The following is a 26,358-nucleotide window of genomic DNA, read 5'->3' on the forward strand; positions in this document are numbered from 1 at the left end:
TTAAAGTGTTATTCAACTTAATTTTATAGGCAGTAGTCAACTCAGAGTCATTGGCTATTTTAGCATGGGAGGCTTGGAACAGTCGTGAAACTACAGACAAAGAATGGTTCAAATTGCCTCAAAGTGAAACTGCTTCATCTGACGGAGGCCCAACTTCTCCAGAAAGCTCCAATCATCAATGACACTTCCTTCTGATCCTACTTTTTTACACAGCATTGCCTTACTGTTCTTTCTACACGGCGTTGGCTATTCATCGTTATAGTCCAGTGTTGTGCGACCTCAATTTAGAGTCATTTCTAGTACGGATTGACGATTGCGTCTCCAAAATTGGAGTCAATTTTAAATGCAAATAAAAGTAAAAATCCAATGAGCCCAACAAGATTGAATGCCGCCGTATCGTCCCCTATGAGAAGATTCAGAAGATGTTCATTGACAACAAAATGACTAGTAGCTTTTAAAACTTTAAAGTTTTGAAATCATTTCCTGTCACTGTAATAATACTCAAGCGTGCCTTTTAATTTGAACATATTTCCATGCTCAAATCAAAAAGTTATAAAAATTATAGAACTGAAACTGATCGTTTTGTCCTTCATTACAACTTCGCTCATTACAATACAGTGCTACTTTGAATGTTCAAAAAAAGAAATCCTGTAAGTAAATTTTAATACTGGACATGAAGCAAGAATTCAGTCGGCCGGTCCCTAGAGATGACTGGACCTCACTCGTTCTTTCCTTAATTCGTCAATTCGTATTATTTAAATCTGTAATAACTAATCTCCTCAATGTCACTAAGTTCTCACATGTTCTTGTAACCGAATGTCGTTTTCGATCTCAATGCACTAAATAAACATGCTGCTTTCTCTAGATAAAGTTGGTATTCATAAACTATGACTGAGTTAAGGCAACTTTTTTGAAAGAAATTGTGTTTTTTGTTGAATCGGTGCTCTTTTGATATTTTCACCATAATCATTTGATGATGTTTTTATCTCAAGCAAAGAACGCGCTGAAAAGAACATTGGTTTTCATCCTCTCTCCAAGCTCAACAAGTCTTTTGTTTGTTTTGATTGTGAAAACCAGTGTTAGCGTGAAATTAATGTTCGGAGCTATGTAGATTCTTTTAAAAATCTCCACAGATGCAAAGTTGGTAATTTTTTTTATACCGACCAAGGAAATTCAAAAACAAATTGCTTAAATGAAAAGTATTATTGAAGTTCGGTAACCTGTTCTCGCTCGACTCACAAAGCCTAAACTTGAGACATCTTTTAATTCACAGAAGTTTTAATCAAATTTCGAACGAAATGTTTGCTGAGAACAGCTTTATCGACATTTGAGACAACATGGTTGATATAGCAATAAAGTAAATCATCAGCAATCTCGAATTCAATGCAAATATGAAGATTCCGAATTGAATTAGTCTATTTTAGTATCGAAACTTTCATTTTGTGGCAGTGCCAGCAGAACGAAAATCAGAGAATTGCTGAACAAATTAGGACTTGATAAACTAATATTCTCGAAGCCTTTGACATTCACTTAGGCAGCTATTTTTGGCGAAAGAAAAATACTGATATTAAGCAAGAAAATGGAAAATAAAAAGGAATATTGCTGCAAAAAACTGGGCTCAATTAGTTGCGTCATTCGATTACTTCAATGTAAATACACGTTTAGGTGCACAGAATAATCAAAGCGAAATGAAAGTGACGAGTTTAAGCACAGTGGAGCAAGCGTTCGATACTTGCCAATGTCGTGCGATGAATAAACAGCGGCACTAGGGGCGGATCTATGATTTTCCGAGCTCTTCCAAAGCATTATAAAGACCCTGGTTTGATAAATTTTTGTGCGCCGCAGGCAAAATAAAAAAAAACAGGCCAAAAAAGGCATTTCAAGGCACTTTTTGGAAAATTTTGACCAAATATCGCTCATTTTGGCGCGCGCTGCCCCCTCAAAATTAGCATATTCTGGCGCCTTTAGAAAAATTTTAGGGTCATTCAGCCAAAAATGGATATCTCAAAGTAGTACATAGTCCCCCCTTTATACTATTTTGAGATATCGATTTTTGACGGACGATCCCTAAAGTTTTTCTAAAGGCCCTATGGTGCCAATATGTACTAATTTTGAGGAGGAACTGCGCGCCGAAAAAACGCGATTTATTGACCAAATTTGCAAAAAAAAAGTGCCAATAAACCGTTTTTTGGCCTATTTTCTCAAAACTTTGACCAAAAACAGATATTTTTTTTTCAACCTGATCTCTAAAAAATCCTAGATCCGCCCCCCGAGGCTTACCGACCCTTTTCGATAGGAGCCAATTGAAAGAATACTGATGTTAGTCAAGTTGTAGTTTGATTATTACAATGTTTTTTTTAGCGGAATCCAAGTCGAATACAGCGACCCATAAAAGTTGTGGCATTGTAAAACAATGGAGCCAACCGCGCTCATATAGTTATCGCAATGGGTTGTGCTATGAACGTGTGTTCTGGAGAAAAAAATCAAGTTTTCGGAATAATTTGATGACAGTAAAACTTATTTTTACTTTTGTTGGTTTCGTATTGCCTGAAAGTTTAGGAGCAAAAAAGTGTGTTGTTGTTCCGATCATTTAAAATGGGGAGGAATTTTTATTCGTGTTATAGTTTTTTGTCATTTTTGGTGTTTTCCACGCAAAATCAATTACCACTTAATCATCGGAATAGGTTGAGTGATATATCAAAGCAAAACCCTTTCAGTCGTGATTTTTTAATAAAAAATATGTACCAGTTTTGTGAAAAATGGGTGGTCGGCGTTTTTCTGTCACTCTTCCATACGAGCGTTTGTTCCACGTTTAACGAGCAACTGTGAGTTTTTATCGTTATGGATTTGACGGGTATAAAAACTATCTGGCTTGGTAATCGCCATTTTTTACTCGGGTTTTTCCATTGTTGTTTGCTTGTAAAGCCAGGGAAAGACAAAACTAGAAGTTCAAATTCTATTCGCATCTCAATTTTTCTTGGGAAATGCTTAAAAGAAACCGAAATGGTTTTTTTAAGTGGACAGCTTCGAATCTCAAGCGTCTTTTAATTTGTTTGTTTCGTTTAATTCGAAATGGAAGATTCGGTCTAGGCTTAAAAAGGTATGTTTATGCGTTCATGTTTTCACTGGTATCACTTTCTTGATCAGTTGTCCCAATAGGAAAAATTCGAGGCTGCTCAGTATGATATTTTGTCCTATATTTTTTCCATTTCGTCCTTTAAACAAAGATGGTTCTATACGATCAACTGGTAAAGCAATGGTAATACATTTGACCAAACTATCAGAGAAGGCAGTTCTACAAGCCAGTTCAGTAATTTTTATCACATTTTTGATCGATTGAGTTTTTTTAAATATCTGATTCAAATGGTCTTAAGTGTCTTTGAAATGAGTTGGCTGATTGGCTGTGTCAATAATTTTGCGTCCTCATAGATGCATGGGAATAACAGACCTACAGACAACTTTTATTTGCTATTCCATCGTCAATTTTTATTAAACTCAATTAGCTAAAAACGCGTTTGTTCTCTAATCAACCAACGCGCTGAAAACTACATTATTTTCAAGAGAGAAAGCCGAAATCTCTGTAGCTTTTTATGAACGTCAAAACAGTTTGCGCTACTTGTACAATAACTTGTTATCCTTGTTCTCAGTTAGTTTTTCTTTTTAAACTGGAATTTCTTCTTCAAAGTCTTCATGGGCTTGTTTGTAACTTTCTTGTATCTTTTTATGATTTAAGTCTAGGACTGATTTTGTTTTTATCTGAAAAAGCTTGTGCTGATGAAATGAAATGTGATTGCAAATACAATGATTTACTTCGGCGAAAAAATCTCCAATGGGGAAAACTTATTTCTTAATATCGAAAAGAAAGCTCTCCAACGCTAGTTAGCTTCTGTATTTTAATACCGTTGCGAAAAACAAGATATTGCAAATCGACTTTTTGTAATCTAAATTTTGTTGCAATATGCAAAATTAGAAATTGTGAAATTATGAAGTTGTGCTCGTGGATGATATTTTGATGGTTTATGTGTGTATTCTGCCTCGGAAGGTGGTGGCTTGTTTACTGTATATGTGTTTTATCTAATTAATTCCTGCTCAATTTGTTTTCAGCTGAATTTTTTGCTATCAGTTTTTGATCAGTTTAGTTCAGTTTTAGTCTGTTTTGATCGGATCTTTTTTTTGTAATCAGTTTTTGTCAGCTATTTTTTCCCTTGCGATATGAAAGGGCGTTGCAACCTGGCACGACTTTTTTCGCCCGTAAAGAACTTTATTTGCAAGATTGCGCACGTGAGATTGTTAATCGAGTTTCAACTAGCTTCCTAAAAAATCAAATTCAATCAATTATCCAGTGTATCCGGCATAGAGGTAACGAAAATGCTTGAGACGACCAAGGTTTTAAATTCGAATCTGACAGGGACCTGTTATATTTGCAATATAGAGTTTTGTATGCTTTTTGGGACTATCGTCCGTCGGTCTAATTTTGTCGGCTTAGTTCCCGTAGCATGGACTCTTCTTTGAAGGTTCAGCTTTTTGTAACTTTCCGAATGCCATTTCTAAAGCTTTTAGTGGTGGAGATAATTGAGCTTTAATGTTTGTTGCAAAAATTTTGTGCTTTAGGAAAGTTTCAAATAAAAAGTTCTTTTTTCTGATTTTTTTTCTGAAAGTTTTTGCTTCGTCAATTAATGTGCACACACTTATTACACATGCTAAAATAATGCTTGCAATTAGCAACCGTCATCAAATTGGAATGTAGAATTTTCAAGTAAACAATCATTTTTTCAAGTCTGTACTTTCGTCAACCTACAGATACATTTTGAGCGTGTGAGCATTTCAATTACCAGTCTTATTGTTCCGACCATTGAAAATAGGGAGGTACGTTGTATTCAGTTGTGTTTTAGTTATTTTAAATTTTCGTTTTCCTCGCACAATCAGGTAACAAATAATCATCGATTGAAATTTTTTCATTTTTCGTCTAAATTCGAGCTAGTTAAGCGAGCAAACACGCTTATTTATGCTTAGTTTAAGCCGTTTACAATAGTTCATTTATACCTAATTTTAATTATAATCGAGTAAATTAGTTTTCGGAGATTTTAATGCCATTTTGAGAATCAAAAATTCAATAAAATTTCAGCAAAAAATTTCTAAAATGAATTTTTGGTCTTTATTTAGCCAATTTTCTTCAAAATTTCTGGTCCTGTTTGTCGAAGTTGCTATGAATGTCGAATTAGACTAAATTTCAGTTTTCCGTCAGATCTTTTTATCACACCACACAGAAAAAACTACTCTAATTTGAAAAAAATTTTTTTTGCAGTAACCGGCTATTGTTTACCGGCTTGCAGTAACCGGCTATTGTTCTTTTAAACAATTGTTCTTACATTTTGCTCATAATTTTGAAAACTTATAGTTTTAAAGTTGTTGTTTTTCTAATAGTCTGATTGTTTTTCTCATTCTTAATAACCACAATTGTTTCTGTCACTCAAGAAAAAAATGACATTGATTTTTTGGCTGACATATTGCGAGCTAATGTTAATTTTTTATTTCACCATGCATGAAAATGATATTTTTTTGGGAAAAGTTGCATTGTTGACCCTATATGTATCTGCTTATGTTCGTTGGCATAGTTGCCATATCACTTAATGTTGCAATTTGTTGATTTTCCACGTAACTTAAAATTTACTAGCCCTGACTTTCTTTTTCCTTTTTTTCGCCTTAAAGCTCTATCGGGCCTTAATGGTTAAGGCGTGTTTTATCGGCTGATTCAAATTGTTTTTGTATCGTTTGGATGACAAAATGATTTTTTATTTTGAAAATTAGTTCAGGTCAGTTGTGGTGTAAAAATTCAAATATTAATCGCTCAATTTTTTTTTCATGACAACAAATTTTTACGACATTTTTTTGTTTTCGACTCAATGGGCGTCAACCCACACATGGTCGGCTTGGATCGAATAATTTTTGATCGAATAATTTTTGAAGCTTATTTAATGCTGTTAGTTATGTTTTTTGCTTTTTTGAAATTGATTTTTATATTTGAAAAAATCACTTTTTTTCCTACTCTTTTGTTTTGTCCGGTTTGACTACTTATGTTGATTTTCTGATCACCAGCTTGCAATGCTATGTTTGCGTTGAGTTCGAAGTTACCGCCTCTGTCTTAAGTTATTAATTTCGGACTAATATGTATCTGCTTGTTTTGGTGGCCTAGTTCCCTCTGCAGGCTCTTTTCCTGATGGTTCAGCTATTTTTGACATGGAAAACTGCCATTGTGTAAAATTTCTTTAAAAAAAATTTGTTTGGTTGGATAGTTGCGGCTGGTTATTTCAATTTACTTTTTCTAGAGGTCCAGCTAAAGCTGAAGGTACCTGTTTGATAATTTTTGATTTTGTTGTTCTGATGCATGATGAAATAAGTAATTTTAAAAATTTAGAATTTGGTCTTCACCGAAAACCTAGTTACTGCTCTAATAAAATGAGAGTGAAATTTTTGTGATTTTGGAATTTTCCTGGATAAGTTTCCCAGAATTTTGTTGAACAGATTTTAGGGCGTAGCATCTTAAGCACGAAGGCTACCGACAATTTGAATCGATTAAACCCTTGAAATCAGATTGAGTTGTTTTCGAGGAGTCAAATTTTTGCGAAAAAACGGACAAATAAACATAGGCTACTTCGAGGGTCATAACTTTTTTTGAGTTAAATAATTTAAAAAATAAATAAAAAAACCCGATCCCATAGATTTTCATAGTATCTCTTTTTATCAAACAGGAATTTGCGCGCCCAGCTAAAGCTGTAGTTACCTATTTGATAATTTTTGTTTTTGTTGTTCTGATGTGGGATCAAAAGTATCAACATTGAGATTGACCCAAAACCTAGTTATTGCGTAAAACTTTTGTGATTTTGTGCAATTTTCCCTGAGACATAATTGTTTTCAAGAGAAGTCCAAAAATTTCTCAAAAAACAAGAAAAAAATCGAAAGTTATACTTTTACGAGGGCCATAATTTTTCATGTCAAAAACTTTGAGCGCAGCCGCTTACGCAAAGGAGCCAACCACAACCCGTTTTTTTTCATTGAGCTTATAATCTCAGATTTGAAAGGGTAGTTTTTGAGAAAAGAAAGTCAGAAAGTTTCAAAAAACGGTCAACAAATCGAAAACTCGGCTTTTCCAAAAGTCACAATTTTTAGGTAAAAATAGGCCTAAATTGGTATGAGGGGGAGCTTCACACAACCCGGTCTACCTATTGAACCCAAAATTTTCCCTATCTTTGAGAAAATTTAAAAAGTAACAAAAAAAACTGTCAAAAATACGAAAATTTGACGTTTCTGAGAATCGCAACTTTCAATGTAAAAAATTTTGGGGGCGTAACTGTGTAGGCAAGGGAGCGTCCCACTTTCTGTTCTACCCATAAACCATATTCTCATATTTGGGAGCGCAGTTTTTGAGAAAATGTAAAACATCCAAAAATATGGGTCAAATTCCCCCCACACACCACTTTTTCGAAGGCTTTAGAAAGTGGGGTAAAGTAAAAAGTGCCTAGAGAATTATGCAGTTACCCATTGCTACTATTTTTTTTTGAAAATCGGTAGAGTCCTTTTTGAGAAAGACTAAGTTTTTGAAAAAAGTGAAAAATTTTTCCAAAGCGTCTCAAAAAAATTTAAAAAACCCTATCACATACATTTTCATAGTAGCTGTTTTTATCAAACAGGAACTAGAGACCAGCTAAAGCTAGAAATACTTGTTTGGTATTTTTTGAATTTATTGTGCTGAGCGGAAATACCGGTAATTTCCTTACATGGTTTTCTTATAAAATAAATGGGAGTGAATTTTTTGAGTTCGATTTGGCAGGACTTCAAAGTCTGTTATTTTCAGCATTTACTTCAGTTTTCTTGTGATGTTGTGATAACTTTGTAGTGATATTGAAGTGTTAACAAAAACCTTATAGGTTGAAAGATGCTAAAACGTTGCTCATTAGATTTGGGAGGGTAGTTTTCGAGAAAACTCAAAAGATTTCAAAAAAAAACTGTCAAAAAATGGAAAGTTTGACTTTTCGGAGGGTCATAACTTTATGTGAAAAAAGAAATTAGGTGTTATCATTTATGCAGCGGAGCTTCTCACAACCCGTTCTACTCATTGAAAGCAAAGCCTCAAATTTGGGAGGATAGTTTTTGAGAAAAGTCGAAAAGTTTCAATAATCGTAAATTTGACTGTTCTAAGGGTAATAAATTTTTGTGTGAAAAAATTTGGGTGTAAGTACTTATGCAGGGAAGCTCTCCACAAGCCGCCCTTTATTTGGAAACTAAAATTTCAGATTTGGGAGGGTAGTTTCTGAGAAAATCTTAAAAAAATATGGGGCAAAAGTTCCCCCCACGCACTGTTTCGAAGGCTGTAGAAAAAGGGATAAAGTAAAAAGTTGTAAGGGGATTATACAGTCACACAGGGGAGTGAGCGGACTTCTCATTGGAACCAATCTTTTGAAAGTCGGTGGAGTAGTCTTTGAGAAAAACTAACTTTTTGAAAAAAATGAAAAGATTTTCCACAACGTCTGAACAAAAAATGAAAAAAAAAAAATCGATCCCATATATTTTCATATTACCTGCTTTTATAAAACAGGAATTTAAAGTTCTTGATAGCTTCAATGTTTTTCTTGAACATTTTTCTCAGCTCAACTGGCGTCTACCCAAAATATATCTGCATAGTTACCGCTATGCAGAGGCCATCAGTATCAGGAAATTTTTTTGCATGAGAATCCACGGAATAAAATGCATAATACATTCAACCGTGAAAATCCGCCTTTTTAGCTGAATAACTAGCTATTTGAGCAGATGCAAATTTTCTTACTCTGTCGCTTCTCAAGGAATAATTTTTACTTACAATACAATAAATTCAATTCAGCCGATTCAGGTTTTTTTAAATAAAAACTCATAATATTGCAAAATTCCGTTTTCTAACTTGCTTTTAGGTCAGAAAATTGCGAAAAAACTTGTGGCGAAAGTTTTGGGGACATTTTTCGTAATCTTTATCAAAGCAGGTTTTGTCCGCATGATTCCCAATTCGCGTGCAAAGCATCAAAGCATAAAAATCATTTTTTCAAGTAATTTTAGGAGCTTACAGAAAAAAATGCCTTCTCAAAATCTGTTTCTGAAAACTTAAAATGCTTTTTTTATGATAAAATTTTTGACTTAGTAAATTATTTGTTCAAATGGGTCATTCACAGACGTTTTTTTAATAATGTTTTTCTGAAAATGAGATTGTTCTGAATTGCGAAATTTTACTGGTCTCCCGGCAGAAGAGATGACTGTTAAAACTATATGCGAAATATGCCTGGTTTTAAGAGATGTATGACTGATTGCGAGATGTGTGCTTTGAAAAGGTAGCTGCCATGAACTGTTTGGCTTTTACTCTCAGAGCAAGCTGCACAATAAGCGCAGCCTCGTCATCCTCGAAGCTGCTGAAAACGAAGAGCCGTATACTCACTCAAACATGCTCTTTACGAGATGTGGACTACTTTGGCTGGAAGATCTCCTACGAGTACCCTGGAAAAACGATGAAGTTCAAAAAAGTTCCTCCAGCTGTAGGATATTCTAACTTGAAAACATACGTGCACAGAATGAAGAAACATTTACCATGCGAAGTCGACCTGCGGAAATTTGCTATGTCTACCTTGACCGAAAGGGCGTTTTCGGTCAAACTACCCGAAGAGTATTCGATTGACCCCATACCGGTTAGTCGCACCGGCGGTCGTGACCCCAATACGGGAAGAGTCGCAGTGCATCACAGGGGAGGGGGCAAGAAAAAGTTTTTCTACTGGGTAGACTTCAACCGACTTGGTATGTCCGAGGATTCTGATTTAGAGGAGAAGGTTTTGTGGATCGGCAGAGATTTGTACAGACCTCCGTTTGTTGCGTTGGTTGCCAATGGCGTTCAGAAGAGATATATACTGGCCCATGACGGGATGAAAGTGGGAGATATTATAAGAAGCACGCGTCACATTCCGAGCATTTTCGGTTAGTAAGTTCTAACTCTCCGAACTTGTACAGTGCTCATTTAAATTCAATCCAGACAAAACTATTTAGACTTGAAATTTAAAACGCATTTTTTGCAAATTGGGTTGAGATTAGGTGGAAAATGATAACAAAAAATCTTGATCAGAATTGCCGCCCAATTAATATAGTTCAATTTGTTATGCGAAATTCGAACAGAACATTTTACCCCATAAACGGATCATTTTTGGCATCAAAAATAATGTCAAAACTACCTGGTCAATTTCTAACGATAATATATCAATATGAATATAGTTTTGGAGGTTGTACCCTTCTTAAATTTTAGTGGGCTACGTAGAAGGGCCATTTGGCATAATTTTATTAGTAATTGTTGCGGTAGTTTTGGCGTAATTTTTAATTAACTAAAAAAAACGAAAATGAACCGTTTTTTTGGGGTAAAATTTTTGCATGTTTTGGGGTTCAACCCAATTTGAGAAGAATGCATGTAAAATTTCAAGTTGAATGCTTTTTGTCGGGATAATTTATATAAGCACTGTACAATAGGTTGACATGCGTGCCCAAAACTTGCACAAATTTATGAAAACCGGTAGTAACAGATAAGCGAGAGAAAATAAATTTTGCCGGCACTGTAGGTCGTTCACGGAATTGTATTTTTAGCCTGGCGATAAGCAAGGGTATTGCAATCGGGCACTAGACTTTTTCCCGTAAATTACTTTGTACACAGGATCACTTCTAGAGGATCTTTCATCTGACAAGCTCAATTTCTTGAAAATTTAAGTAAAAGTACTATCACTTAGTTAGTAGTTAGTTCAAACCCGTTTTAAGTTGTAATTATTTTTTCAAAAAAATCATTTTTTTTCGTGTTCCTGGTTTTCGTTCTAGTTTGTCGCTTCATTTTTCGTTCTAGTTTCTGTCGCTTCATTTTTCGTTTTTTTTTAACCGAGTTTTTTTTAGCTGGTAGGGTTTTTATTGGTTTCCTTTTTAAAGCATAGGTTTTGTTCCGTTTTAGACAGTTTTTACTGTAACTGAAACTCTTAAGTTTGTAAATTTACTATGTCTTATTTGATTTTTTTCGTTTTTCGTTAAATATTCATTTTCAGTTTATGTTATATTGACGTGAAAGTGTTATAAGTGTTTTACTGGAGAGCAGGGGCGGATTAAGGGGGGCGGACGCCCCCCCCCCCCCCCTCAGGAATTGGACACCCTGCCGACCCAAAGGGTCCCCCTTTGGTACTTTTTAAGAAATCCATTTTTTGCCGACCGACCCTAAAATTTTTCTAAAGGCGCCTTTAGCGTTAATATATACTAACTTTGAGGGGTAGCGCGCTCCGAAAAAACGCGATTTTTTTGTCAAAATTTTTCAAAAAGTGCCTAAAAACGGATTTTTTGACCTGTTTTTTTTCGAAAATTTGCCTGCGGCGCAGAAAATTTGGCCAAAACGGACTTTTTAGTGCTTTAGGAGAGCTCGGAAAATCAATTTGGTCGACGTAAAAACAAAAGGTCGTCAAAATTTTCTAAATTTTTTTGAAAATCCGCCCCCCCGCCAAAAAATCCTAGATCCGCCCCTGCTGGAGAGGTGAATGTAATGGGTGCATATTAGGCATATGTGCCTGTTATGAGTTCCTTTAATAGTATTTTTTGTGCCAAAATTTTTCGGTATCTTTTGGGCGACTGAATGTCGGCTTTAATTCAATGGGCTCATGTTTCGAATTACTTCTTGTTTTTTTTTGTTTTGCAAAAATAGATGCAGTCTTGCAATATGTTTTGGTGAAATCTAAATCAACTTCACAGACCCTTTGAATAAAAGTGAGATTTTAATATTTGTAAAGCTTTTCACATTTGAATTTTTTTCAAGTTTTCAGTTTTCCTATTAAAATATTTCTCAAGGGCATTCGGAGAGTTGTCGACTTTCGCGCTGATACGACCGTTCTTACGTGAAATTCCGCGTAAAAAGCTAATTAATTGTTGTGAATTATTTTTCTTTTTGCAGAGCAGTTGCGTATTTGCTGTTGTCGCAAAAACGTAATTGATGATATGATTTTCTTTAATTAAAATGCTCGCATTTTGTTTAATTGCTCGTAGATATGTTTAGAACGTTTAAAAGATGGTGACGCACACCCGTTGGGTGCTATTGCACCGGGAACGCTTGTATCCCAGATCGAGATCTACCCCAGAACAGGCGCTATTAAATGCAGGGCGGCTGGAGCATGTGCAACAGTAGGAGAACACATTTCAAACGATATGGTTGTTGTAAAGTTGTCTGAAAGGCGCCAAATAGTCGTTAGTAAAAACTGCATGGCCGTTATCGGTCGGGTTTCGAGGACCGGTCCCAAAAGAGAAGTGATTGGGAGTGGATCTCGGTACAGGTGGATGGGCAAAAGGCCGGCGAGTGGTTGGTGGCAGAGGAAAACGGGTCGCTTTGGACGAAAGTTGAACAGAAAGAAGATTTCAGTTGTTTACGATCCAAATCTGCCTATTTCGAAGTTTTTTACTTCACCTCCTCTTGCTTGCAGAAAATAAAACCCACAATGCTGTTCAATTGATTCTATATTTTTTTTGCTTAAATACAATATTGATTTTTTTCATGCTATGATCCAAAGTTGAAACGCAATATCAATATCTTGTCATTGTAATTGAGAAGTAGCAAGTTACGTCAAGAACATGTACATCAAAAGAGACGCTGGTTATCTAAACTAGATGATTTCACCAAGGAAGCCTAGTGCTATATTAGTAGGCCAGTATCTGTTCATCTGGTGTCCGAACTTGTATGTTAATTTGAAGCTACTATTACTTCGCAATTCGAAAGTTGTTTTTCGAAAAAAAAACAATTGTTACACAATTTCTTACACATGTTTAGTTTTCTGGAAGCTCGTCAAAGCACCGAAGAAACCTCGTGAGCAGCACAAGGAGTTTGAGTTTTGTTTGAATTTTTCGTTTTACAGTCGTTCATCGGAAATGTACTGTTATTACCCGGGCAATAAGCAAGGGTATTGCAATCGGGTACCAGACTTCGTTTCCCGTTAACAGCTTTGTTCACAGAATGGTCAATTTAGTATGCATGGTAAACTGGAGCCGAATTGTAGGAAATTGCGGCCTCTGACAATAGTAGGAATTTTCCACTTCTGACATGAAATTCAGTTATAACTTCTATCCTCAAAGTTCCTCGAAGTTTCATTGCTTAAATCGCTTACATAGGTAGACTTGGATTTTTTGCAAAAGATTTCGGTCTAACAAAAAAGACGCTTTAATTATTTCGAAATTTATTGATAGATCAGCCCGCTTAGTAAAGTAACTATTCTCAAAACGTTTCGGTCGTAGGAGTAACTTGGAATATTTCAAGTTTTCATAATTTCGATAGCTTGCTTGGGTAAAACCTGAACTTATTGCAAACTTTTCTTGAACTAATTCGCTCTATGGAACAGTTTTTTGAAGTAATTCAAAGTTTCATTGCTGAAATAGCTTGCATAACAAGTTTGAATTTCTTGAGAATTGATTCGGTCTGTAAAACAAGTTGAAACATTTCAACGCTAAAATAGCTTGCGTAGAAAAACTTGAAGTTTTCGCGAATCGATTTAATCTTAGAAATCACTTTAAATTATTTGAATTATTTTTGAAATTACCTGATAATTACTTGAAGTTTCCTCGCTTGAATAGCTTGCATTGAAAATTTCATCTTTTGCGCACCAATTCGGTCTTGAAAATAGTTTAAATTTTTCATTGATTCTTCGGTTGAATGACTCCAAAAGAAAAACGTAAACTTATCGCCATCCAATACTCTTCATGATAAAAGTTAAAATGTTTAATATTTTGATAGCTTCATTGATTTACGAAGAAGAAAATATATATTTTTTCAATCCGATTCGCTTCATGAAAGAAACTTCAACTTTACGCAAACCGATTCGGTCTACGAAAATCTTAAATTATTTCCTTGTTTCATAGATTGAAAAGCTTGTTTGGAAAATTTTGACTTTTGTGCGAACCGTTTCGAACTGAAATATTAGAAACCTGTTCTTTGCTATTCAAAATTGTTCAAATTGATTCACGATCTGGCTCAACTTGAAAGTGTTCGATGCTTCCTTGCTTGCATAGCTTAGCTTTATCAGAACAATAGCAAATTTTTCGCCGACTGAGTATTGGATTCGGGCTTGCTATGGACGCAACGTTTTAACTTTTCTATCGAGCAGAATCGTTTAGAGCGACCATAGGAGGAAGATGAACTCGATCCAACTTCAAGATTAGACACAACCTGCCTAATTTTTGTCCGAAATCTTACAGATTCAATACAGTCTGAAACGAATCAACTAAAAACAGCAACATGCATGCTAAGAAAAACTTTTTGTGAACCGATTCAGTCTATGAAATAGCATGAAATAATTCAAAGTTTCATAGCTTTGGAAGCTTGCCTAGAAAAACTAAAAATTTTCGCGAAACAATTTGGTCCACGAAATAACTTGGAAAAATTCAAAGTTTTTTAGCTTGTTCAAAAACTAAGCTTTTTGCGAACTGATTCGGTTTATGAAATCACTTGAATTGTTTTAAAATTTCTAGCTGAAGTTTGAAATTTTTTTTAAAAAATTTTGAACATGTCCAGAACTGAATCAGTCTACGAAATAACTTGGAAAAATTCAAAGTTTCATAGCTTGGATAGCTTGCTTAGAAAGCTAAGCTTTTTGCGAATTGGTTCGGTTTATAATTTAACTTGAATTATTTCAACTTTTCTTCCTTAAAAGTTTAAATTTTTTGCGAACCGATTTAGTCTACGAAAAAACGAAATACTTCAAAGTTTTGTAGCTTTAAAAGCTTGCTTAGAAAAACTTAAACTTTCGCGAACCGATTCGGTCTACGAAATAGCTTGAAAAAACTCTAAGTTGCTTAGCTCTAATAGCTTGCTTAGAAAAACTTCAACTTTCGCGATCCGACTCGATATACGAAATAGCTTGAAGCAAAGTTGCTTAGCTCTAATAGCTTGCTTAGAAACACTTGAACTTTTCGCGCACCAAATCAGTCTAGCAATAACTTGGAATGGTTTCAAAGTTTCTTGGCTCAAATAGCTTGCATAGAAAGACTTGAATCTTTTGCCAACCAATTCGATCTGTGAATTAACTTGAAATATTTCAAAGTTTCATAGCTTGAATAGCTTATTAAGAAGAGCTTTAGCTTTTCTCCCACTGATTCGCTCTATGAGACAACGTGAATTTTTTCAATGTTTCATCGCTTCTAGAGAAAAACCTAAAGTTTTGCCATCTGATTTGCTTCATGAAACATCTAAAAATGTTTCAAAGTTTTATAGCTTGAGTAGCTTGCTCAGAAAAATTTCAGTTTTTCGGAAACCGATTCGTTCTATGAAACCTTAAGTTTTTCAAACCGATTCACGGATATGGCTTAACTTGAATTGTTCAAAGCTTCATTGCTTGAATAGCTTGATCAGAACAACAGCTAATTTTTGCGACAGCATTGATTATTGGAGGCGAGCTTTCTAGTTATAACTTATTTCTCTGATTCGCCGATGATTCGGTAATACAAATTTTAAGTGCGCTTCAATTGATGAACATACATGGTTAAGTGTTGTGTATGTGTGATTTGTTTTAGCTATGGATTTCTAAATTTTGTTGTATGAATTCTGAAGCAGCATTGTTTTGCTTTGCAATGTTAACACTGACAGCATCTGCAGGAGTCCGAAAACTGAAATCCTCTGCGAAAAGCAGAAAAAGTTTTGACGTTTAATAAGTTTCAAAAGAGGCAGCTTTCAATTGTCTGGATATTTTTTTTGGGGGGAGGGGGGCAGTTTAGACGCTTTTGAATCGTACTAACCTGTAAGTGTATTACTGACTCTTTACCGAATGAATGTATTGGAGAGTGAGCGAATTTGAGGCTCGCGATGAACCTGTACAAACAATGTTATTCACCTGAAATTTTTTGTGAAAATTGCCAATTAAGACACAATTTAAACCCGCTTGAATTATCTTTCTGCTTGCAATGCGGAAACTTTGACTAAAATTGGCAATCATAAACCATTTTGTTGTGAGAGGTACTAATCGCTGTAAATAATTCCTAATTAGACCCAAACTGTAGTAATGAGCACTGAAAAGAACTTGCAATTATTTGAATTCGTTATTTACTATATATTTAAATACGGGCTTCACTATCTCGCAACGTTTAGGCTGTTTCAACGAAATATTTTTGCATTTTGAACGAATGACTTTTTTCGCGGTTAAGTAAAATCGCATGTTGCAATGGTTAAGATTTTTTTTCCAGTTTGAATTCAGTTTTTTTTCACCAAGTTTAAAATTGGCAATTCAATAATAGGAAGCTGTCAGGGTTCCCCCGGAGGTGCAAATTTGACCTCCAATAAAGAATAACCAAATCCTTTGAGCCTAAGGAATACGACGATTGTTGTAATTTTTTTCAAAAGGTTTCAAAAAAACTTAATTTGTTTTTCAAATTTTGAATTTCTGAACTCTATAGTTGGGGGCTATCAGAGTACTCTCTTAGACTGCGAATCTGGCCTCTAAATATGGCTGCCCAAGTCTTTGCAGTTTTTGAGATATATATGTTTTCGTTTTTTTTTTTAAATTTCGTTTTTCAATTTTTAGAAACTTTGGATTTAAAAAATTGAAAAGATTTGAAACTCTCAATCTTGTACTTGGGTACTCTGAGACTAATCTCAGGAATTGCAAATCTTGCCTCCAAATGCGACTGCTCAAATGTTTTCAATTTCCGAGATTTTACGTTTTTTATGTCATTTTGAAATTTTTCGAAGAACTCAGATATAAAAAAATTTGAAAATCTATTGTGAGGCGTTGTCAGGGTACTCTCATTGAACTGCTGAAACCCTTGTACTTATCGAGTAAGACGTTTTTTTTCATGATTTTTCCTAACTTTTCAGAAAACTTAGATTGAAAAAATCAAAAAAAAGTTGAAATTCCCAACCCTGTATTGGGGTACTGTGACAGTACTCTCAAGGGTTGCAAATCTTGCGTCTAAATATGGCTGCTCGAATGCTTTTAGTTTTTTATGATTTTTTCAATTTGTTCAGGAAACTTGGGGTGGGGTGCTCTTAGGATGCTCTCAGTGGTTGAAAATGTGGGCCCTAAATTTCCCCAGTGATCCTTTGAGTTTTCAAGATATGACGCTTTAATGGTTTTTCAAATTTTGAATTAAATTTTTTTTTTCAAAATTTGAAATTACCAACCCTGTAATTGGGTGCTGTCAAAGTACACTCAAAGGCTGCCGATCTTGTTTTCAATATATGCGGTTTTTCATGAGTTGTCAGAAATTTGGAGCACCAGAGGTGCGTTACCCGCTATTTAGATTTAAATTTTCAGGCAAGTTTTTATAATGCAAAACTGTTTGAACGAAGACAAATGTCAGAGTAATCAGTATTTCGCAATAATTGAAGGACTCCTGTTTTTTAATCGAAAAAGATAATCCCGTTGTCTGTGAACATATTTCAGATGCCGATTTTGTTTTAACGATTTGTTGATACCCCTGGTTGAGTTAAAAACCATTGCAATTGAAGGATGACTTCCACCGTTGGTGCAAACAAGAGAAAATTGACTATTGCCGAAGACTTGCAAGGAGCGATGAAGGAGAGCAATGCTGACGGAAAAGACCATTTTTTCCAGGTGCTTTCTTTGAATACTATTCATTTGAAAGGTTTTTCTGAGTGAAAACAAATGTGTAAGTAATCCTTCAAAGGCACCAGCGGATTTCGGGGCAGGGGGAGGGCGGACACCCCCTTCTTCAGGAATTCGACCCCCTGGCGACCCAAAGGGTCACTTTTTGTACAATTTTGAGATCTCAATTTTTGGCTGATGAACCCTAAATTTTTTCTAAAGGTGCCAGTATATACTAAATTTGAGTGGCAAGTGCGAGCCAAAAAAAGCGCAGTTTTTTGGTCAAAGTTTTCAAAAAAAATGCCAAGAAAAAGCCTTTTTTGGCCTGTTTTTCAAAGTTTCGCAGGCGGCGCAGAAAATTAGGTCAAATCTAAATTGGGTCTTTATAGTGATTTGTGAGAGCTTGGAAAGTCAATTTGGTCGACCTAAAAAAAGATCGATACATTTTCGAAATTTTTTTTGAAAATAAGCTCTCCCTCGAGAAAATCTTAGATCCGCCCCTGCTCAAAGGTGTACTCAATCTTATACACAAAGGTGTGGACAAAGGTGTACTCAAGGCTCTGAACAATCTTGTACTGTTTCGTCTAATTAATTATTAAATCTCCTTCTTAACCAATGTTCGTTCATTAAAAAAAACCCATGAGTATTCTATTACCCGTGTGATATGTAAGGGTATTGCAATCGGGTTTTAGATTTTTTCGGCCGTAAACATTTTTTTCTACAGGACTCATCTGGAATCGTGGTACTTTGGTTCATAATCAATTCAAATTTCTCAGTGTGTCCTGCACATTTAGTCTGGAGGTTACGAACACGCCTGGGACGCCAAAGGTCTCGGGTTGGAATCTGACTAGGACCTGTTTTTTTAAACGGTAAATATTCCGGTTCAAAAAAATTCGGCCTATTATTTGTCTGCTTATGTTTCGTCGGTTTAGTTGCCAGATCTACGAATCATTTTTTGCTGTAAACAATTTTCACTGTAATTCTTTTTTTTCATTTTTGTCTTTTTATCGGGTTAGTAAGTTTTGGCTTAATTTATATCAACCTAGTGGCCTCTTATTGCATCGTTCGGGGATCCAAAAAGGCTTATGTGCGTGCGTGTGCTCGGAGGGGAAAAGGGACATAAAATTTTTTTGGTTTAAGTTTTTTTTTGATTTTTTTTCGGCATGAGAGGTTTCTGTTCAGGTGTTTTCGTCCGCTGTGCAAATCCTACTCCTCTCCTACTCTTGGTTGCAATATCAAGCATGGTTGAGCATGTTATTTCAAATATCCGGCCATTTCAAAGTTTGCTTTTCATGTTCGTTGTGATTTTTCCAACTCGATTTTTTTTAAATTTATTCTTTTTTTTTGTTCTTTTTGCGGCATAAAGGCTTCGGCCCATTTTCATATCGGCTTAATTTCGAGTAATTTGAAGGGAAATGTTCGTTGTGATTTTTCCAACTCGATTTTTTTAAAGTTTATTCTGTTTTTTTTTTGTTCTTTTTGCAGCTTAATAGGCTTCGGCTTATTTTATATTGGCTTAGTGGCCTAATTTCGGGTAATTTGAAGGGAAATGTTCGTTGTGATTTTTCCAACTCGATTTTTTAAAAATTTATTCTGTTTTTTTTTGTTTTTTTGCGGCTTAATAGGCTTCGGCTTATTTTATATCGGCTTAGTATTTGTTATGCTCGCCTATGGATCGCGGAAAATGAAATTATAATAGAAATTATATTTTAAGTTTCATGGTTTAAAAGCTATTTATCAGATAGATTGTAATGAGTTCAGATAAGTAATGAAAAAGTAAGTTTTTAGGTATCATTGTATACAACAATTAACTTCAACAAGTCAATTTGCAAAAATCAAATCTAGGTACACATTGCGGTTTTTTTTTCTAGAATGAGACTTTTTGTGTGAGATTTTTTGTAGGGCTCTACATCTTTCTCGAGTTCGAATGCAATTTTTCTAATGCAAAAGAAACTGATCAAAAAGATTTTTTTTTCAAGCGTAAGATCAGACAAATTTCCTAATAATAAGATTTTGTCGGCACATGAACTGTTCGTATGCGATCTACAAAATTGTTGTCTTCGATCAGTGAACAAATTGCATTCAAATAGTTTTAGAATAAATTTTTTGCAGAAAGTGAATTATAATACCCGTAGATCATGGCTTCAAGCTTTCCAAAAACCTGCGTGCTGCAAGAAAATCAAGTCTGCATCGCTACAAAACCGATGAGCTTAGCTTTTCAACGTTTTATGCGATAATCGTTGAATACCAGATAACTATGGGAAATGAACCGTCAGCAAATTTTTGTTTTTGTGCACAAATTAAAAATTAGTTTCTAGGAAGTTCAGAACTTCCCCGCTTTATATTTAATAGTTTAATTTAATTTTTCTTACTCATTTTTGCTGTCAGGTATTATACGTAGGATTGCGAATCTGTTCTGAAAAATTGGCCTTCTGAATTCTTCTAGTTTTCGAGATATCGATGTTTTTACGATTTTTCTGACGCAGAAAAAAATATCTTGGAAATAAATCTTAGGAAGCACAGATTTGGATAGGTATTTTTTTTGATAGGTATGTTTTTCACTTACATTAGGCGTCTAATACCTGGAAAAAGTGGAAAAAATAGAAATTAATTAAAAAGAAAAAGAAGTTTTTTTTTGGAAATAAATAAAGCTTGTGTAGGCGTTAAGTGGGCACCTTAGCGTGCCTTTAGCTTGTCCTCTCCATGCTGCTCCGTTGATTACAATTGAAGATCATGAAAAAATATGTCGATTTAATTTTGTGTAGTTTATTTTGATGTATCATATTATGTAACTAGAGAAATAATTCTTCTTTTTCTGCTTGTATGTAAAAAGCAGCTTCTCTTTCTACGTAAAAAAAACTGGGTGTTGTGATTAGATCTTGATATCACTCATATTCTCAAGTCGAAACATGAAAAATATAAAGTGATTTCTCTAAAGTAAGACGTAATTTCTCTAATTCTTATCAATTTGTTGTGTAAGAATACGGCTGTTTAATAGTTATAGGAAACCTCGGCAATTTGATTTGATCTACCTAAACAAAGGTCGACGAAATATTCAAACATTTTCGAAACTCCCTCGCCAAAATCTTAGATGCAGCTGACTTAATTTTAATGCAAACTGGGCATGTTATGTGGATGTTTACTGCGTATAACTCGTTATAGTGCAAAGGTAGTGTCGAGGCATAAATTTGAAATTTTGTATCGTTTATGCAGCCCCACTTGAAGTCGCAGGTGACTCAGAAGCTGATCAATCAGCAGAGTGAAATCGCCATGCAGCAGGTATGCCAACAGACTCTTAGCAGACTGAAGAGTGGGGCTTCAGAGTTCTACAAGTGTCTGGAGAAAGAAGAAAAGAGTCCGAAGAAGGAACAGGCGGCAGAGTTGAAACCGACCAAGCGCGAATTACTTAAACCATCCAGTAAGGATCGCGGAAAATGAAATTATAATAGAAATTATATTTTAAGTTTCATGGTTTAAAAGCTATTTATCAGATAGATTGTAATGAGTTCAGATAAGTAATGAAAAAGTAAGTTTTTAGGTATCATTGTATACAACAATTAACTTCAACAAGTCAATTTGCAAAAATCAAATCTAGGTACACATTGCGGTTTTTTTTTCTAGAATGAGACTTTTTGTGTGAGATTTTTTGTAGGGCTCTACATCTTTCTCGAGTTCGAATGCAATTTTTCTAATGCAAAAGAAACTGATCAAAAAGATTTTTTTTTTCAAGCGTAAGATCAGACAAATTTCCTAATAATAAGATTTTGTCGGCACATGAACTGTTCGTATGCGATCTACAAAATTGTTGTCTTCGATCAGTGAACAAATTGCATTCAAATAGTTTTAGAATAAATTTTTTGCAGAAAGTGAATTATAATACCCGTAGATCATGGCTTCAAGCTTTCCAAAAACCTGCGTGCTGCAAGAAAATCAAGTCTGCATCGCTACAAAACCGATGAGCTTAGCTTTTCAACGTTTTATGCGATAATCGTTGAATACCAGATAACTATGGGAAATGAACCGTCAGCAAATTTTTGTTTTTGTGCACAAATTAAAAATTAGTTTCTAGGAAGTTCAGAACTTCCCCGCTTTATATTTAATAGTTTAATTTAATTTTTCTTACTCATTTTTGCTGTCAGGTATTATACGTAGGATTGCGAATCTGTTCTGAAAAATTGGCCTTCTGAATTCTTCTAGTTTTCGAGATATCGATGTTTTTACGATTTTTCTGACGCAGAAAAAAATATCTTGGAAATAAATCTTAGGAAGCACAGATTTGGATAGGTATTTTTTTTGATAGGTATGTTTTTCACTTACATTAGGCGTCTAATACCTGGAAAAAGTGGAAAAAAATAGAAATTAATTAAAAAGAAAAAGAAGTTTTTTTTTGGAAATAAATAAAGCTTGTGTAGGCGTTAAGTGGGCACCTTAGCGTGCCTTTAGCTTGTCCTCTCCATGCTGCTCCGTTGATTACAATTGAAGATCATGAAAAAATATGTCGATTTAATTTTGTGTAGTTTATTTTGATGTATCATATTATGTAACTAGAGAAATAATTCTTCTTTTTCTGCTTGTATGTAAAAAGCAGCTTCTCTTTCTACGTAAAAAAAACTGGGTGTTGTGATTAGATCTTGATATCACTCATATTCTCAAGTCGAAACATGAAAAATATAAAGTGATTTCTCTAAAGTAAGACGTAATTTCTCTAATTCTTATCAATTTGTTGTGTAAGAATACGGCTGTTTAATAGTTATAGGAAACCTCGGCAATTTGATTTGATCTACCTAAACAAAGGTCGACGAAATATTCAAACATTTTCGAAACTCCCTCGCCAAAATCTTAGATGCAGCTGACTTAATTTTAATGCAAACTGGGCATGTTATGTGGATGTTTACTGCGTATAACTCGTTATAGTGCAAAGGTAGTGTCGAGGCATAAATTTGAAATTTTGTATCGTTTATGCAGCCCCACTTGAAGTCGCAGGTGACTCAGAAGCTGATCAATCAGCAGAGTGAAGACGCCATGCAGCAGGTATGCCAACAGACTCTTAGCAGACTGAAGAGTGGGGCTTCAGAGTTCTACAAGTGTCTGGAGAAAGAAGAAAAGAGTCCGAAGAAGGAACAGGCGGCAGAGTTGAAACCGACCAAGCGCGAATTACTTAAACCATCCAGTAAGTTATTAGTCCATCTGTCAATAAGGTGGATGATTCCAACCTCTGCGCTTCGTTTTTTTGCTGGTGTTTTTTTGGATTCAGTCAAACTCCCAAAAGCAATGATTCAAAGGAAATTTTACAGAATCGAATTGCCAATCATTTTTGAATGGGTGTAGTTTTCAGTCTTTAAACTGGATCAGAACACCCTCCCGTTTTCTGCTTTTTCCAATAGCAGCACATTCATGAATTTGGTTGCTTTTCTTTCAGTTGTTTTCGACGTCAACTCAAACGAGACCCAAACTGGAGACTTCCGCTGCTGCAATTCAGACTCTAATGCCGTCCAATGCTACTACTGCACAGTCCTTATATGCACCTCAGGAAACGACAATCCGTGTGGAGCCCAGTGCAAATTGTGCAAGCAGTTCTTTTGTCATAAATGCCGTTGTGAAAATTTGTGTCTAGGATGCTCCTGAAAGTGGTTCGAAATTTCATGCAATTTTAATGCCTTATTTATTGACTTCGAAAAATTTGAATAGAAGATACATTTTTCTGTGACACTAATGAAGATATTGAAATGATATTTATTCCTCAGGTGCCGGATTGTTAATGGAGCATCTATTGAGTGAATGGACAAATTGTTTTTAAATATTTATTTTTTGATTGTACTTAAATTAACGCAATTGAATATTACCATTTGTATTTTTAACCTTTGATGATCTATTTAGTTGAGTTAATCTTTTTAGACTTTTTGGTGAGTTTAGACGTCGATATAAATGCTCATAATTTGAGATACCTGTTGATTACCTGGAATTGCAATCGGGTACTTGACTTTTCCCCGTAAATAACTTAAGGCACAGAATGGTCAAAATTAGAAATAGTCAATGTAGATTGTTTTTAATTCATTCTAATTTCTGTGTGTCCGGCGCACTTGGTCTGGAGATAAAGGTTGCGGCTGGGACGGCAAAGGTAATGTGTTCGAATCTGACTACCTGTTTTTTTTTTCAAACGGGAAATTAAAAAATTGTCGGCTCATTATTTGTATGCTCATGTTTTTTCGGCTTAAGTGGTCATATTTACGCAAGCAAAGCTTGTGTTCTAGTATGAACTCTCTTTTTTTTCCAACCTAAGTCGCAAATATTCCTTGGAGCGCATTTATTGCGTTGTTTCTTCCATCTTTCACAAAAATAAAAGAGAAAAATCAATGAACTGGGTCTCAGAGCGAACTGCCAAAAATCACGATTTTATGTTGGCCTTACGTGCTGCCCTCCCTTGCATTCGATAAAAAAAGATCGGCGAGTCCTATGATATGATTGTTCAAGAAATTCAGAATATTTGCAACGGAATCTATTCAAAACCAGGAAAAACTGACGAGTTGTGCTATACTTCGGCTCTACTTAAATAAAAACCATGTTGCCAAACTGTGAAGTTTTATTCCTACCCTCCCTCTGCGAGATGCGGCCGTGAGTGGAATTACTAGGACAACAAATGCTGTCGAAGGATGGCAATTCGGCATCCAATCATATTTCAACGGAGCCCACCCTAACATGTGGAAATTAGTTAGCAGCCTGCAAAAAGACGCCTCCCAACAAAACTAATTTTTTTGATGCACCGACTGGCCATAAATGCACAAAGGAGAAAAATTACCGCGTAGTAATTGAAAGACTCCAAAACAAAATGGATTGCACGAAATGCTATAAATCTTATTAGAAATTACAGATGAAGTTTTTCATGACTACTTTTTTTTCGGCTTGATGAGTTTCCGTCTATTTTATATCAGTTTAATGGCCACATATTGAGCTTTTTGATGGGCGAAACAAGTTTGTGTGTGCTTGTCTGTGTTTTGAGGGCGATGGGCACTTAATAATTTATTAGTTTTAAAAGTTTTTTGGTGTTTTTTTCTTTTCCCTTGTTTTGGTTTGATAGGTTTTGGCCTATATAACATTGGCTTAGTCGCTTATACTGCGTCGTTTCACGAGCTGTTTTTGTCTTATGCGGGTGAGGCGGACTTAATAAACTTTTTATCAGTGTTAATTTTTTTTCGGCTGTGTTTCGTTAGTGGCCAAATTGTTTCATTTGACGCATGAGTAAAGACTGTGTGTGTAGCCAAACTGATAGTGGCCAAGTTTTTTAATTTGACGCGTGAACAAAGTTTGTATGTGTGTGTTTGTTTGTTTGAGGGTGTGGGGGGCTTGATAGCTTTAAAACCATTTCGGCCTAAAGCGTTTCTGCTATGGTGTTTCCGCGTAATTTGAGGGCAAAAAGTATCCGTTTGGGAATATGTTTCAGTTTGGATGGGCTGTAAAAACTTTTGAGTTTTTTGAAGTTTTTTATGACAACAGTTTTGTTTTTAGCTCAACAGGTTTCGGCCCAAATCTTGTCGCCTTTGTTGCCGATCGGTAAATGATTTCCATTTTTAAGGGCTTTTCATGAGCTTCATCCGATACCTATATGAAGTTTTTCTAGCTGTAGTTTTTCAACTTTTGTCAAGTTATTTTTTCAAGTAATTTTTTCCAACGTAATTTTTCCTTATTTTTTGGCTTTTGTCTTTTTTCATTGACTATATTGTCGTGCAATGTGTTTTTCTGCACCGCAAGTGTTGCGAAGTGATATTTACCAAAGTCCCCTTAGAATTAATTTCTCTTTTCATTTTGGTTTGAAACGAAGTTAAGTTATAGAAATGCTTTTAAAATGTAGTGATCTTAAATTGTTAAGGCAACAAAAAGTTGGAATTTAAACAGTCTGATGTTAAGTTGTTTAGAGTTTAAAAAAAAGGTGGGAAGCGTTACATCCTAGGAAAGCCTGGACAACTACTTTTCAGGTGATAACTATTACTTATTTTATCGCAACTCTGTGTCAAACAAATTGAGCAGTAAGTTCTGAGCAATAAATGCAAAAATCAAACAAGGATAGTCAGCTACTGTGCAAAGAATACAGAATGTTCCGACCAGGGTCTTTAGAAAACTACGGTTTAGAAAGTTTTTTCCCAATTAATTTAGTTTTTTTTCTGCTTGGTATGATAAAAGGATCTGACGTAAAAATATAATTCAGGCATATTAGACGGTCATAGTAATATAGCCAAATTGGACAATTTTTTTTCAGAAAAACGACAAGAAACTTAACACTTTTTTTAATTCAAGTTTTTTGAAGTGTTTGTTCCCAAAATTAAGCTAAAAAGCACCAAAAACTAGTTGTACTCGCTTAGAATTAAGTTTAAGGTCTTAAATTAATAGTAATTTAGCTGTTGTAAGCCTGCTCGCTGGCTTTATTTGCTCAAATTAAGACGAACATCAAAAACTTCAAACCGGTTTGTCTCGACACGGAAAAATTTTTGAAGCTTTTTAATGTGGTTCGAATCACGACTGGAAGGGCTTTAATATGATATTTCATTCAACCCAGTCAGATGATTATTTGTGGTACCTAATTTTGCGTGGAAAAAAAACTAAAACACCCAAATACAAAGTTCCTCCACAATTCTCAAATAGTCGGAACAAAAAGTTCAGACTGGAAGTAGTAGTTGAGGAATTTTATAAGATATTGCATAAAATTGATGTAAGATTAATGAAAAGGGGCTGATTATATACCTCAAAGAGCTGCAGAATCTTTGAG

General features: G+C 35.0%; 3 protein-coding genes across 4 annotated transcripts in view; all 3 read left to right on the forward strand.

Moving 5' to 3' along the window:
• LOC134848194 (putative uncharacterized protein DDB_G0277255) overlaps positions 1-1,423 on the forward strand; it is a 219,297-nt gene extending 217,874 nt beyond the window's left edge. The window contains exon 5 of the mRNA XM_063865568.1: positions 64-1,423. Within this exon, the coding sequence (XP_063721638.1) occupies positions 64-182 (119 nt within the window). The 3' untranslated portion in view covers positions 183-1,423. The remainder of the gene's footprint in view (positions 1-63) is intronic.
• A 7,892-nt stretch (positions 1,424-9,315) lies between these two features.
• Positions 9,316-12,601, forward strand: LOC134856952 (large ribosomal subunit protein uL2m-like). The gene is made up of 2 exons (XM_063873247.1): positions 9,316-9,987; positions 12,077-12,601. The coding sequence occupies exons 1-2, from the start codon at positions 9,363-9,365 to the stop codon at positions 12,502-12,504; spliced, it is 1,053 nt and encodes a 350-aa protein (XP_063729317.1). The 5' UTR covers positions 9,316-9,362; the 3' UTR covers positions 12,505-12,601.
• A 4,831-nt stretch (positions 12,602-17,432) lies between these two features.
• On the forward strand, positions 17,433-23,423 carry LOC134856953 (uncharacterized). Of its 2 annotated transcripts, XR_010164869.1 has the most exons (4): positions 17,433-17,609; positions 20,814-21,018; positions 22,566-22,770; positions 23,020-23,423. XR_010164869.1 is itself a non-coding variant. In XM_063873248.1 (3 exons), the coding sequence occupies exons 1-3, from the start codon at positions 17,505-17,507 to the stop codon at positions 23,223-23,225; spliced, it is 516 nt and encodes a 171-aa protein (XP_063729318.1). In that variant the 5' UTR covers positions 17,433-17,504; the 3' UTR covers positions 23,226-23,423. The 2 variants fall into 2 exon arrangements, 1 of the variants encoding a protein (XP_063729318.1); XM_063873248.1 differs by lacking the exon at positions 20,814-21,018.
• Positions 23,424-26,358: the final 2,935 nt, after the last annotated feature.

This window comes from Symsagittifera roscoffensis, chromosome 1 (assembly GCF_963678635.1).
Source record: "Symsagittifera roscoffensis chromosome 1, txSymRosc1.1, whole genome shotgun sequence".
NCBI lineage: Eukaryota > Metazoa > Xenacoelomorpha > Acoela > Convolutidae > Symsagittifera > Symsagittifera roscoffensis.